The sequence below is a fragment of the Ostrinia furnacalis genome, unplaced genomic scaffold (genome assembly GCF_004193835.3).
Source record: "Ostrinia furnacalis isolate ACB-3 unplaced genomic scaffold, ASM419383v2 OfSCF7311, whole genome shotgun sequence".
Classification (NCBI taxonomy): domain Eukaryota; kingdom Metazoa; phylum Arthropoda; class Insecta; order Lepidoptera; family Crambidae; genus Ostrinia; species Ostrinia furnacalis.
The window spans coordinates 311476-326350 of NW_021137550.1; the positions used below are offsets into that span (position 1 = coordinate 311476).

Consider the following 14875-nt stretch of genomic DNA (forward strand, 5'->3'; position numbering starts at 1 on the left):
CCTCAGGAGATGTCAAAAACAGGTCAAGTGTATTTTGTAACATGCGCAACATTTTCATGTATAATTTAGATATTAATGAGTCAGTAAAATTCTAGATTGATTTGAAAAGGAAGCAACATTTTTGGGACGAAAATATTTTTATCACCGCAGTAGCGAAGCTTGTAGAATTTACTAGAGCGGCACTGTATGTCTATAAAGTATAGAGAAATAAAAGACAGTTTAATTTATGTTTTTTAAACCAATTCGGAACTCAATTAAGAATGCAATAGTATTTGACTCTACTGTAGCGTCAGATTTATTTACAAAAATAATATCAAAAACAATAACAAACCTTATGTCATTAATTAGCTGAGAAGTCCTCTTTAGTTCGTAATAGTACCAGGCTCACTCGTCTAGACTTCACTGTATCTCTTGATTAATTCTATACCTACTATGCTGAAACCGATAACGACTCAACGAACATGTCACCGCTATGAAGTAGGTAATATTCTTTCACTTTGATACACAAGAAAACGAGTAGTTTTGGCAAATAACTCGTTCACTTTTACGAATACCTAAAATATGCTGACCTCACAAAAATATCGGTTTCCAGTTTCATTGGACAAATATCTTCAAACGATTCGTTTGACTGGTCAACTGTGAGTAATAAGTTCCATAATTTAGTGGATATTCCTTTAAATCCCTGCTTGTTTGAGTTAGTATCTCTCCCACGTTAGAGACATGTCAAGTAATCTCACTGGATTTCATTTTAGTGGTCGAATTAAGCCGGTATGAATATTTCATATGGGACTTTGTGTTTTCGCCACGCGAGATCAAACTTCTATTTTGGTGGCTCCCTTTATTTTTATTTATGTCTCCGTGATGATACTTCCATGTGTCTCATGCATAGTCTATTTGGTGTTATAAATACTAATGTTATATTATGTTAGTAGATATTTTTTCGAGCTTTATTTACTGACCTTCGATTTTTACATATTTATACATTTTAGTTTTGTGGATCATTATCTATTTGTTTCAAGTCTCTCCGCCTTATTTCTGATAAAACAAGCTGAGACATAATATACACTAGTAGATCTACAAATAAGTACGAGGGTATTATTCTTACGGATCGTTGAAAAAACTAATTCTCTTTCAATTTATTCAGCTTAGTTGACCCAACAATTTTGCCTAATACAATAACCGGCTAACAGATTTTACGCAAACTATACATTTTAGTTTAGCAGTTAAGTTTTGGACTGACAAAGGGCCAAAGTTTATGGAATGGAACTTGTTTGTTTCTTGATTAAATGTTTGTTTGTCAAACTATTGCAGACAATTAAGGAATTCTAATAACAATATTGTTTCTCTGGAGTGCCTCGAAAATTTATTACCTCCTTTTTGTGTCGACACAATTACATTAAATTATATAAATAACTAATAAATATTGACAATGCGTTGCGAATTGGGACTTTACAAGTTGTGAAAAGTTTTTAAGGTTCATAACAAGTATGTCACCATAGCATACTTGTCAACGCAACGTAGTGCACCATCCTTGTAGACTGCTGATAAATAAATTTAGTTTACTCTGATTAAGCCTAACTTAACAACCTACAAAACTTTTATTGTGTCAAGGTTGAAGCAATCCGTTATAATTTCTCAAACATTATTTGAATTTCTACGGAACCGATTCAAGAATTAGTCAAATGAAAACGTTACAACCTAAGCTTCATTCTTCTTAAAAGATCCTTTGATACATCAAATAATAACCACCAACTATTGATTGACAAGATAATACTCAGTGTGCCAGTATTCCAATTAATAAGCCTATCTAGTGCAGTCCCTCAGGAGTCAGGACATCTCTGCCTAGACGTGAGTGTCAATACGCAATGACGATATTGCATAATTTCTCTAGGGCAAGACTGTCACATGTTTTTCCCAATGTCCCTCTCCAAATAACAAAAGTTATAAAGATAGGTTTTGATAAAAAAAATAAACAGTAATAATTATGGTCAGAATCGTAGACCCAAAGCAGAGGTAATAATGTTTTTATTAAATAGAATAAATGATTCTAAAAATATGTTCAAATACTTTGAAAATTATACCTGCCACAGATTTTAGATTATACTAAAACATTTTATATTATGCATCATATTATTTTGTTAGAGCACTTATAAGACGATCTTGTAGAAATTCATTTTGTTTTGATTTGAGATGTAAGTGCCCGGAAAATTGATATTGTTTTTGAATGGCTCTTGGTTATCGAGATCTTCTAAACGAACAAGTTTTCAACACACCAAAGTGCCTCAAGTGATTTCTTTTTATTACATTTCAGAATTCTTTTTGAAAGAGACTAGGACATATCGTATTTGATAAATAAATAGGGAAACATTTAGGGTAACAACTTTATTTAATAATTGAATATTTTAATATCTACAGTAATAATTAACATTAGTTATCTATTATAATAAATTGCATCTATGCTCTACTACCTACTCTATTGTACGTATTAGCTAGTCATAAGCGAACAGTCGTAGTGAAGCTTCTATTAACAAGATAGTAAATAATTAAGAATTCAAGAAATATGTTTACAATAAAAGTCTGTTCTAAATATAACATTATTTAACTACAGATATCTAAGAAAGATATTATTATTAATTTTCTATCTAAGTTTAGGTCTAAGGCTACTTCAAATGGTCAATAGAGTGTTTACGATTTTTGGTCATTCCTAGTAAAATATTATCAGTGGAAGCCGTAGTTGAGTTTTGTAAAATATCTTCTTTGCTTTGCATTGAATGATAGTCATTCATTTCAGCCCAAGTGGGGTCAGACTTAGCTATTCTTTGTCGTTCCTTAATTTTCGTATACGCTAGAATTGTGAACATAATGAAAAACACTACAAAACCCAACGAACATCCAACGATTAAGCCCATACGACGGTTTAAAATGGAGGATATATCAAATGCTTTAACTGGTTTAATTTTCATGGCTGTCTTCTTTTTGAACGTGTTAAATGAAATGCATTCACTTGAAGGCGATTGATTCAGTATGGCTGCTGCAATATCTTGGGTGATTTTTGCAGTAACGTTCAGATCAACATCTATAGCACCAGTGACATTGAGTTCATGTTCGTATTCATAATTCATAACCGGTTCCTCGTACAATGTAATTACGCATACTACGTAGTTTGTGTTAGGCTCTAAATCGATAATGCGAGTTGAAACTTCACTTTTTTCTAAGAACTTAGATTTAATCTGCAATTATAATATACATTATTAATACTTTGGAGGTTTTAATTATTAGTATTAACAAATCAATAATACTTACATCAAAATTGGCATCCTCGTCGTAGTAGATAATTTGAAGGGCTTTAATGGCAGTTCTATTCCTTATAAACCAAGATACTGATACAGAGTTATCTTTATGTTTGTCCACAGAAAGTTGAGATATGATGGGAATGTCACACTTCTCTTTTGGATACTCCTCATTTAGGCATATAATTGCATTCGATTTTATAATTTTAGGATGGTCTTGTATCCACACCCATATGTTATCCTTCTGGCAGTTGCAGGTGATTGTGTTTCCTGAAAATTTATATAAATGTAGACAATGTCTTAATTTTGACTTACTCAGCGACGTCAATAAAAGTACATACCTTTAATGGATATATCCTCAATATGGTTTTCTACGGATGTAAGTAGTTCTAGAGGTATATTTTGTAGTTTATTGTGCCCTAAATCTATCTCTATTATTTTATTTAAGTTTCTGAAAGCTGTTACTGATATATACTTAATGTTATTGAAACTCAAATACAATACTGTAAGTTCCTTCAAGTTGATTAAATCTTCATTAAGAATGTTTTGCAACTTGTTGTGGGAGAGGTCCAAAAGTTTTAAATTGCTCAAATCTTCGGCGAAAGATTCCATTGACTCAATGTTATTGTTAGATAAACATAATGTTCTCAATTTAGTTAAGCCACGAAAATTGCTCGCTTTAAGTTGAGAAATTTTGTTAAAACTCAGATCCAAATTTTCTAGTGATGATAACTTTGCAAAGGGACTTATCGACAGTCGCCTTATTTTATTGAAGGTAAGATATAAGTGCTGCAAGCTCGTGAAATATTCAAATGCAACGTCATCGACATTCGTCATATTAGTGGCACTGATGTGTAATTCATATATGTTCCCTACCAGTGTATTATTGTCTGGTCTTCTGAGTGAGGTCCACGAAATTGCCGGATTTTTACTAATATCCAAGTTTATGAGCGAAGAACCCATCATACGGAACGTGATCAAAAAATCAAAGTAAACAATATCATTGTAAGAAATATTTATGTTTTGAATATACGGAAATGTTTCCAAAATAACAAAAGGTAGAGTGTCTAATTTGTTGAAGCTAATATCTAATAACACGAGATCTCTAAATTCGATTTTCTTTTTAGCTGTTATGGATTTAATTTCGTTCTTCCTCAAAATAAGATATTTTAATTTAGTCATTTTTTCGAAGCCACTAATTTCAATTCGTGGTATCAGATTATCCGCGATGTCTAAAGTTTCCACTTGGGTGAAGTTGTGAAAGGTATTGTATGGTACAATATCTAAAAAATTGTTGCTTATATTAAATTCTGTAATGGAGTTTTGCATGTCAAATAATTTATTTGGTATTGAACTGATAATATTTTGTGCCACATTCAGTCTTAGCAGGTTTTTGTTGAATCTGAAAGTGCCCTCAATAATGTGTTCTATGTTGCAATGTTCCATAAACAAAACTTCCAGCAATGGGAGTTGATAAAAAGCTTCTTGAGGTAAATAGTCAAGGACATTAAAAGAAAGATATAAATACTTTAGCCCGGGAATATTAATTGATAAAATATCACTAGCCTTTAACGAGTTGTTTCTGAGTGAGAGAGTTTTGAGGTTGTTCAATCCTTGAAAGGTATCATTTTCTATTAAATTTATTTCACAATTGTCGAGGTACAACGAGCTCAAAGGTAAGCCTTGCTGAAATATATTTTTCTGGAGTAATTTAAGCGGATTAAATGATAAATTTAGACTTCGTAGTTTCTTCAAAGTATCAAAAGCCATATCAAATACAAACATGACCTTGTTATGAGAAATATCTAAATCTTCTAACTCACTCAAACCGAAAAATGTATAATTTGTAATATTTCGTAACAAATTATTCTGTATACTCAAATACCTTGTTGCGTTTAGGTGTTGGAACGAGAAATCGTCTAAAATTGATAATTCGTTGTTATTTAACTCAAGCCTCGTTATGTGACTCATGTTTCGGAATGTGTTCTTTGTCAAAAACTTAAGGCGGTTATTCCTCAAACTTAAATGACTTAACTTATCCTGAGATAGGAAAACAAAGTTACTTAACAAGGATATTGAATTAGAATCTAGATGTAGAGTAAGTAAATTTGAGCCTAACTTTGGCAATACATCGTTTAGATCGATGAGATAATTATGATTCAAACTCAAATACTGCAAATTTTTCATATTAACGAATGCTCCCGGTTCAATGAAATTAATTTCATTGTGATTCAAATGAATTTCTACGATTTTCAAACAATTCTTAAAAAGATACTTGGATATAAATTTAAGCCTGTTATTATTTAATCTAACTTCATTGACGTTTATAAGAGACCCTAAAGTGTAATTATTTAGCTCGAAAAAGTTATTATTGTCTAGCCTTAATTTCACTATATTCTTATTATTTATAAAAATATTGTATGGCACTTGATTTAAGTAATTAGAATCTAATTGCAGCTTAGCTAAGTTACCTAAATTACTAAAGCTCTCACTATGTATGTTGCTGATGCAATTCTTATTTAGATTTATTGCACTAATTTTATTAGAATTAAGAAAAGAATCAATTGGCACATCCAAAATATTATTATGACTTAGAACTACTTCTGTAAGTGATGGCAGGTTACAGAACAGACCGTGAATATGATGTAGGTGATTGTGACTCAGATCGATGAAAACTAAGTTTTTATTATTTTGAAAGAGATTGGGGTTTAATATTTTAATTCTATTGTGGCTCAAGTCTAACGACTTCAAGTGAGCCAAGGAATGAAACGCCCGATAGTGAATACTGTTGATAAAATTGAAATGAAACGATAACATCATCAGGGACGGACAAAATTTAAGGCAGTCTTCTGAAATAAATTCAAAATTATTAGAATTTAAGTCTAAATACTCTAAGGATATAAGGTCTGAGTTTTCGACAATCGGGAAAGAAGACATTTCATTCCAGGCCAATCGCAAAGAACGGAGGTGTCTCAATTTAGCGAGGGCTTCTATTGGGAACGACGTGAGATTGTTTTCGCTTAAATCAATTTCTGATAGAGAAAGTTCTAAACTAGAAAAAGCGGAATCTGATATATCTCGTATAACGTTGCCTTTAATGTTGAGTTTGATCAGAGGAAGACCATAAAAGCTATAGCTTGGTATTTCTTCGATAAAGTTTGAAGTTAGGTCGATCGAGATTAGCTTGAGCATGCCGGAAAATGCTTTTTGCGGTACCAGTTTGATTTTGCTTGACACAATGCTTAACGTTTCAAGGCACTTTCGGAGCGGTATAAACGTGTCATCTGCAATGTCTTTTATGCCCGTTCTTGACATGTGAATATGCTTTATACAAACGCCTTGAGGTATAAAATGAGGTCCCAAAGTCTCTTCGTTGTCCTCGAGATCATAAACAGACAATGAATTTATTTTCGACGTACTCTTAATGGCATTTTTTACGTCTTTCAATATTGTGTCTTGGCAATCAAGAAACAGCCCTGTGAAATATATTCTGGGTTAATATAATTTGATATAGACCTTATTTGTTTTAATAAAATGATATCTTACCGTCTTCAAACGTATAACACGAACATTTATTACTTCTTGTTAAGTCAGGGCACCCCAGGGAATTTTGAGCTCGCAGAACGGAGGGTAGAACCAGTAATAATGAAATAATTTGCAAACCATCGTAATCATTTTTTGCTGCCTTGAAGTAGAAAATCTTTTTCATAGTTACATTATACTCGTCATATTACATTTTACTGGTGCTTGAATCTGAAACAAAAATAAACATTTTATTTGCCTTTTGAATACTGAAGTAATAAATTCAGGGTAAAAGCGCTTTTAAGCTAGGCACTGTAGGCTTATTGGTACGTGTCAGTTTTTCATTTCAATTTCCATATGAAATTGATAACGCAAAAATATAGTTAACCCTACATCGAATACATATTTTTTAATCAAAATGTAGGTAAGACTATTTTCGAAAAATTAAATAATGTTTTTCAACGACTTCTGCTGTAAAATTATGTTGTGCCGCTACTATTAGATAGTACAGATTTTATTTTCGCCGGTACACAAAAATTAGCTTTAGTATGTATAATAAAAGAGCTATTTGTAGGACTTTTATCCCGAAAATTGACACGGATTTCGGGAAATACGTGAATGGAATATTTCTTTTAAGAAGTAGGCACCTAAACCGTAACACTAATATCTATGAATAAATATTGCTTCTAAAATTAAACACCTACATACTCTACGTACATTCACCCCTCATTCATAAATAATTCAAACAGGGCGATAACTGTTATTAAACAGTGATTCTGGCTAATAACTACTTTGTCACTCTTTGTCAAATGTCGATGTTGCTGTAATGGAAAGATACCAAGTTGTGTTTGATTTAAAACCGTGTTATAAGACGTGTTATATTTATAGACTAGCGGCCGCCCGCGATTTCGTACGTGTGGATCCCGTTTTACCCCCTTAGGGGTTGAATTTTGGAAAATCCCATTTTAGTGAGCACCCATGCAAAATTTGAGACTCTTAGGACTTGTAGTTACTGAGATTTAGTGATGAGTGAGTGAGTCAGTCAGTCAATCAGTCAGTGACCTTTTGCTTTTATAGATATATGTACATACGGTCCGGTTTCTGAATAGAGATTTCCATCTTGTGCGTGCTCATATCCTACTCAAAAATGAATTTAATATGAATGTACTTGATTTCAAGATGAGCACGCTCAAACCAAAAATCTAAATTCAGAAACCGGGCCTACGTTAATCTTTTCGGGTCAGCCTGTACCTCTTTACTACTGATTGACTGACTGACTCACTCACTCATCACGAAAAACTACACTACAAGTGCTGGGAATCTCAAATTTTGCATGGGGGTTCCTTTTAGAATGTAGGTGCTCACTAAGACGGGATTTTGCAAAATTCAACCCCTAAGGGGGTAAAACGGGGGTTTGAAGTTTGTATGAAAGTCCTGTCTTAACGCGTACGAAGTCGCGGGCGGCCGCTATTTGGTTATAAAACAATATCAATGTCAGATAACGATTGTCTATAACTATATTAAACCTGAAAGCTGTTTAGCATGGGCGCCGTTGCCAATGCTAACAGATAGTTGAACTGTGGATCGGATGCCGCATCGCAACGACATTTCCTGGAAAAGCCATTATCATACAGCTGTTCGTATCCGGGCGGTCTGTGACGCTCGCTATCTCTTTCTAACGCTAGACGCGGCTGTTCGGTAGAAAGAGACGGTATTTTCAATGCAGCCTACTAAATATTTACTATGCTACTCTTCTAAAAACATTTCAAAGGGGGCTCCTTATACGTAAATCATTCAATACAATAGTAGCGTTTTTAGATATTATTAGTTTTAATTATTATTTTTTACTTTTTTAACGTCTTATTTGTAGAATGACAAAATATTAAAAACCGTTTTATAATCTTTTATAATAATGAACAATAAAAAAATATTTCGACAACAGTACAAGAAATGAAATAAAGTTTCGCAATAATTTAACAAAATAAGTGGTTACAGTTAATTTACTGGCCCCAAAATATTTTATCTTGTCAACATGATCGACAATTTATGAACCGCATTGTTTCAGCGATATCAATACTCGAAGCTCAAAGCTTTTATAATGTCTGTATTCGTAGCTTTTATATCCAAAATTACCAATACGTAGGTAAAGTAAAATGCCATACATTAAAGTCGGTCGTTCGTTTTCTATAAAGCTCGAAGTGAACCCTAAGAGTGATTTTATCTAAGTCTTAACTTAATGTCTACTAAAAATACTTCTCTTCAACAAATTCACTCAAACTTTGGATTCCCGACATATTTTAAAGAGGACTCATATTTATTTTACATGTAGTATGAATAAGTGAAGTCTTGAAGCTTTTAAAGAAAAACTAAACTTTTATAGAACAAAATAAAACACGTGCCAGTTCCAAACTTAAGCATTATTTTGTTTATATTTCCGGACTCCATTTTGGCAGGTTTTTTTTAATTTGCTCATTGGCATCGGTAATCATCCAAAGTTGAACTACAGAAAAAATTGTAGCATTACACTAAGTCGGTCTCTGAAACCAAAAAATTTTCAATTTAATTATTTTTATAGAATTATTAAGTTTATTAAATTTTAGGCAGTAAGGTTACAGTTATAATAATAACGTGTGGCTAACCAAAAAAGATCAAAGCGATGTTTGTTAGTCCTATCATATAATAACACGGCAGTATTTTACTCTGGATGTTAAAGAAAACATCTGGAAGCCGTTCTTTCTGTCTCTTTCCAATACTAACAGGCACCGTACATTAGAAAGAGAAAGACAGATGTAGCTCTATTTTATTTTTGAAAGCATTTTTTTTTCATTATTCAGTTATGTTATTTACTTCCGATATTGCATGTTTTGCTTTAAACAAACATTGAAATAGCAAAAACGCAATATTTATTTATTTATTTTGTGTTATTTTAAATTTTTGATGATAAAAAATTATGTTATCATTATTATTTTATGTTTGTGGTCTATTTAAATATTAAACCTGAAATTATACGAAAAAATGTCTAGTTTCAACTAAGTTAAATTATGTCTTCTTTGATTTTGCTAAGCCTAGCCCTCTTTGCCTACATAATTATAATATTTTTACCTGTAAAACATACTGTTATTGAAAAAGTTATAATAATTTTCCGTAATGGAATTTTCCGCTTCCGTAGATAAATATTAATAAGCTATAACCCGTGGTAGGAAAGTTTATTTTTTGATGGTAAATTGCCAAAGTAACAGATTTTTCCTGTATTATCCTTATACAATAAAAGGAAACTTCGAGAAAATAACTCGATTTCATCTAAAATACATCTGCTCATTATTCAAAGAGCTTATGTAAGTGATCTACACTCAATCGTAAACATCGTGCTCGCAAAACAACGCGTCGTTCTTATTTGTATGCCGGTAGAGTCCAAAATAGGACGTAACTTTATTTACTAATTCAGATTTTACAGATGCCTGGCTATTTGCGCATAATAACTTCGAATTCAATTAAGCAAAAGTCGCGGATCGATTGTCTGTTTTAACGAACCGGAAATAGATATTGTAGGTTCACTTCAAAAATTATTACACTTTGGATTAAATGATTATTTATGAAAACTTTTCCAACGATATCTTATAATATTATTCAATGCAAAACACTAAAAAACAATGCTCACATAAATAAACTACTTTTCCTTGTTAAAAAGAGGTTTATCGTAACACAAACACATTTAATTTTATCGAACACGACCTTATTCAGCAAAGCGCAGTACAAACCGCGGGCACGAAACTACTGACAAAAGTTGTTATAATGAAATATTTATCCACTCACCTAGCTTTTCCTGCGCCGACACACGCATCTAACTAATTATAAAACTCTATCCCTTTAGAGTTAGGGTCCATTTTCCTGGGCCGGACGCGGGTGGTTTGTCCTTGTCGTGTTTCGTGTCGTCACTACGCGAATTATGAGATATTCGTTGTGGTTTTTGCCGTTTTAAGGGTTTTTGAAATGTTCGGAGCGCAACAGAGAACGCTTGAGGTCATTAGAAAGCGCCACAGAAGACTGCCGTGGCGGCGCGCGCGGTAGGTCACCGCCTGTTGTTGCGGCGCCCCGGCCCACTATTATTATACTTTTATGACGAATCGGATTTTGCTATACGAACGGCTTTGTACCGACGTAAACGTGTAAGGGCTTATCTTACAGCATTAGAGTCCGTTTTACGTGTTCATTGTTTTGCGTAGTCACGTTTTCGCGTTTCTTATATTTGGGTCACGGTATTGTTCGATAACGCTTTATTTTCGCACGTACAGTCGGATAGGAATATCTGTGGTGTTTATTATTTATTGCTACTAATAAATCGCTTAAAGTCGTTGAAGGACTGCTGAATTCGTAATTCACCTATGCGGCGTTCTATTATTAATCGCATAATGCAGCGTGGAAAATGAGGCTTTCCAAGTTGAATAGGTAGCTATTGCCCTGGATTCCCGCTTTCAATTTAGTTTCTTACGAAGTGGAAACATGTTTCTTAACTATTAAAACCGTTTTATTAACAAAATACGCAGTGATATTATCATGGTAGACTAATTTTATTAATAAAATACGTACGTTTAAGTAATATCAAAGTAGTCAAGTTTAACTAAAAAAAATTAACCGTTATTGAATAAAAGTATCGAAATATTGGCCATATTGTGGTTATTTTTGTATTCAATTTGCCACATCAAATTTTACAATGTACGTGTAAATGGTCAACAATTTCGCATAATACCCTGTTTAGGCGATGTTTTGGTTCTGACGTTCATATAACGATGCGGCGGCATAACTGCTGACGTAACATGGGTCTAGAATATGCTATTAGTATGCCTAATATAGCGTTATGAGTTTGGAAGTTGCGAAAAAGGTTGCAAAGTGAAAACAGAATAAAGTAGGTCAAAACGGGAAATTCAAAACACACTGTTTCAGGCTTGTTAAATATTAAACAGCTTCGGATTAATTTGACAGCAAATTCATTTTAGAAAGTGCACAATTTGAATTTGTAATTATGAATTGTAATGCTGATAAATGGGTCGTTTCCAACCGGTATTTGAAAATGTTTATTTAACATTAAGTGAGTAATTAATATGAGTGCATGTTATTATTTTTTATTGTTAAATGGCACATAAAAAACAAAGGCTGAGTTGCACCACCTAACTTTGACCGTAACTTTAACGATAACCGATGTTTTTTATGAAGTTTGACAGATTTTGCCAGTCTGGAGAATCCTTAATTTGTTTCGGAGATCATGTGAACGTTTCTATAATGAAATAAAACCAAAACGTTTCAAAATAAAACAGTATTTGCCTGCGAGCGAAAAAACGAGGATTAACAAGTACGCACTGGCCAAAAACAAAACTCAGGGGATGGGCGATTAAAAAAAACTACAAATTGAAAGCATCACTCTCGCTTTGACGTAGTTTCGGACGCGACCCTGAGGCTGCGTCGAGGCATATCTGCAGAGCCCGCCCGCGCTTCTAGATCTAGGTCACAGAAATCGCTGCTTTTATGATAGACGATGGACCGTGTGTCATGGAACTAGACAAACAATCGGTGTGACAAGTATTGGTTATGATATTTAAGATTGTTATGATTCATTTTTCGGCCGTTTGGTGTAGTGGTTCGAAACGGACTACTATTCCGGAGGTAGCGGGTTCGATTCCCGTACAGTACAAACATTTGTGTGCATGAACATATTTGTTTGTATTGGACTGGGTGTTTTCTATGTAAGGGAGAGTCCGCTAATTTNCGCGGCGTTTTATAGTACTTTTCAAATACTCATAGAAAAAAAATTACAATGAATTATTTTAAATTTCAAAGTAAATATTTTAGATAAGATATTCTTCTATTATATTAAGCTATTTTTGTGTTGAATAAAGGAAGAATATTGGTGAAAAAATCACTTTGATTTTTGGGTATTTCACGTTTTTTTAATTTGTGATTTCTTATTGTAAAATGCTTAAATCTTCAAATTTTCTCAGATAACTATTTGCCCAAGGATCTATGCTATAGGATATAAATGTTTGTTAAATCGTTTTCACAGTATTTTTATATAAATTTCAGCTTGTAAACTGACGCTAAAGTGGAAATTTACAAAACCTGTGTGGACTTATCTTGATAGAATTCTTGAATACTAAACTAATTGCAATATTTTCTCAATTAACTATTTAGACGACGAAATTGCCTAACTATTTATGCCTATAACATATTTGTAGTATTACTGGTTAATGATTGTAACGAGTTGAAAAAGTACTGTTTTTGCGCCAAACGGCGTAAACGCTCTTAAGCGATTTTAACTTCCTCGTCCTTGGTAGGTTTGGGCTCCACGAGGGCTCCACGAGTGAGCACTTCAGACCTTTTTGAGGGGATGATACTGCCGATATGTCTGAACCAGTTTTATTACTTTTCAAAGCATCCCTTTCAATACCTGAATAATAGGAAATTTGAAAATTTAAGTCCTGACGCCCCAGAACAAGGAGAGCTGACCCAAAATATTAGGAAAAGAAATTTTTAAAAAGTCCTAGAGTAGAGTTTAATATCAATAATTACTTAAAATACCCTTCAGATTTTACCCCACAATATTTCCCAAAAATTGTTATACCTACTCGTAGAACTTGGCAGAATTTCATGTTAGCTGTCGTTTGAGTCAAGGCCAAGGTTATGCTTCCAACAAACCTTTAAGTCTTAAAGTGACTTGAGTATCGACCACCGACTCCTTCGAATGAGCTTCTATTTTGGGCTTTACTTGAAGCTTTAAGCTCGCGGTTTTCGCTTCAGGCTGTTTTGTGATTATACTGATACAAATAATAATACGAAATGGTTTCTTTCGAAAGAATATCAAGAAAAAAATAGTTGTATTACTCGACCCTTTTTTAAGTCTGTCTGAACTTTTATTAAATAGTAGTTAAAAATTATTACGCAAAATTTCAAAAAATACATAAACAAAATTATTATTTACTCTCTGTACCACAAGTATTTTTAAAGTATAAAATCATCGAAATTGTGAACACATGCACATGAATTATGCATAAAAGTTGAACCTTTTTAATATGTAGGACATACGGGTCAACAACTACCCACGGATAGTTAGCCGAACTAAAGGGTCAAAGTTAAAAACGGCTTAGTTTATGTTGGAACACGCTCGGTGAATTCACTTTGCATGGATGTAACACACGGTCAAAGAAGCGAGAAAAATAGAGCAGGTTTAAAAATGTAAGTACTTAATCCCTTTGCAATAAAGATAAAAAAAAATGCAAAATTTGTTTCGTAAGTAGTATAATTGTACAAACTGAATTAGGACCTATGTAGGTATTTGGAATTTATTTTTTATTTATTAACTAGCGACATAACTGGCTTTTCGCAGGTGCTATTATTGAAAGAAGAAAACTGCACAAAATCCGTTTCGTAGCTTAAAAGACCTATGCGTACAGACAGCGGGAGTGACTTTGTTTTTATAAAGTAAAGATTTGAAATTAAAATTATTATGCTAATAGGTAAAGAGACAATATTTCTTTCGTTACGTTTCCGTTGAATATTTGAGTTTCAAATGTAAAATCTCATTTACAAAGGTAAGTGCTAAAGATGACATTCGGGATAGATCTGACATAATTTATTTTATTGCTTGCGATCCGCTCGGGAGTTTTATGGTGCTCCAACCTGAAGCACAAAAAGATTTGTTTCAACATTTGCTTTTCTTTTGTCTTTATTACGGTGTTTTATACAACTTTTATTGCTTATATCATTTGTTCCTTTAACAGCACGTTCATATGAGGGTGCGCTTTGTTGTGTCGACACGCGTTGTGGCATATTTCCATATCAGTCCGTGTTATTGATATTAACATACTCTGTGATGATACGAAATAAGGTAAATAATACACGTGTTGATATACACGCGTCAACACAACTCCGTCCGGTGTGAATTTATCCGACTTTCCCCTTAAAATAAATACTATAGCCTTAAGAGAATTTCTTTGCCAATTCGATGACCAAATAAAGTCGATATTCATCATCAATATCATTATTCTAACAGCACATATAAAATTTTAATAGAT

The 14875-nt window shown here is 33.1% G+C and overlaps 1 protein-coding gene across 2 annotated transcripts; it reads right to left on the reverse strand.

Annotated features, from left to right (window-relative positions):
- Positions 1–2415: 2415 nt before the first annotated feature.
- On the reverse strand, positions 2416–10840 carry LOC114363835 (protein artichoke). Of its 2 annotated transcripts, none has more exons than XM_028319677.1 (5): positions 10626–10840; positions 6837–7043; positions 3632–6766; positions 3304–3560; positions 2416–3230 (listed from the first exon to the last, which is right to left on the reverse strand). In XM_028319677.1, exons 2-5 carry the CDS (start codon positions 6997–6999, stop codon positions 2661–2663), a joined length of 4125 nt encoding a protein of 1374 aa, XP_028175478.1. In that variant the 5' UTR covers positions 7000–7043; positions 10626–10840; the 3' UTR covers positions 2416–2660. The 2 variants fall into 2 exon arrangements, with proteins under 2 accessions (XP_028175478.1, XP_028175479.1); XM_028319678.1 differs by lacking the exon at positions 10626–10840 and adding an exon at positions 10471–10545.
- Positions 10841–14875: the final 4035 nt, after the last annotated feature.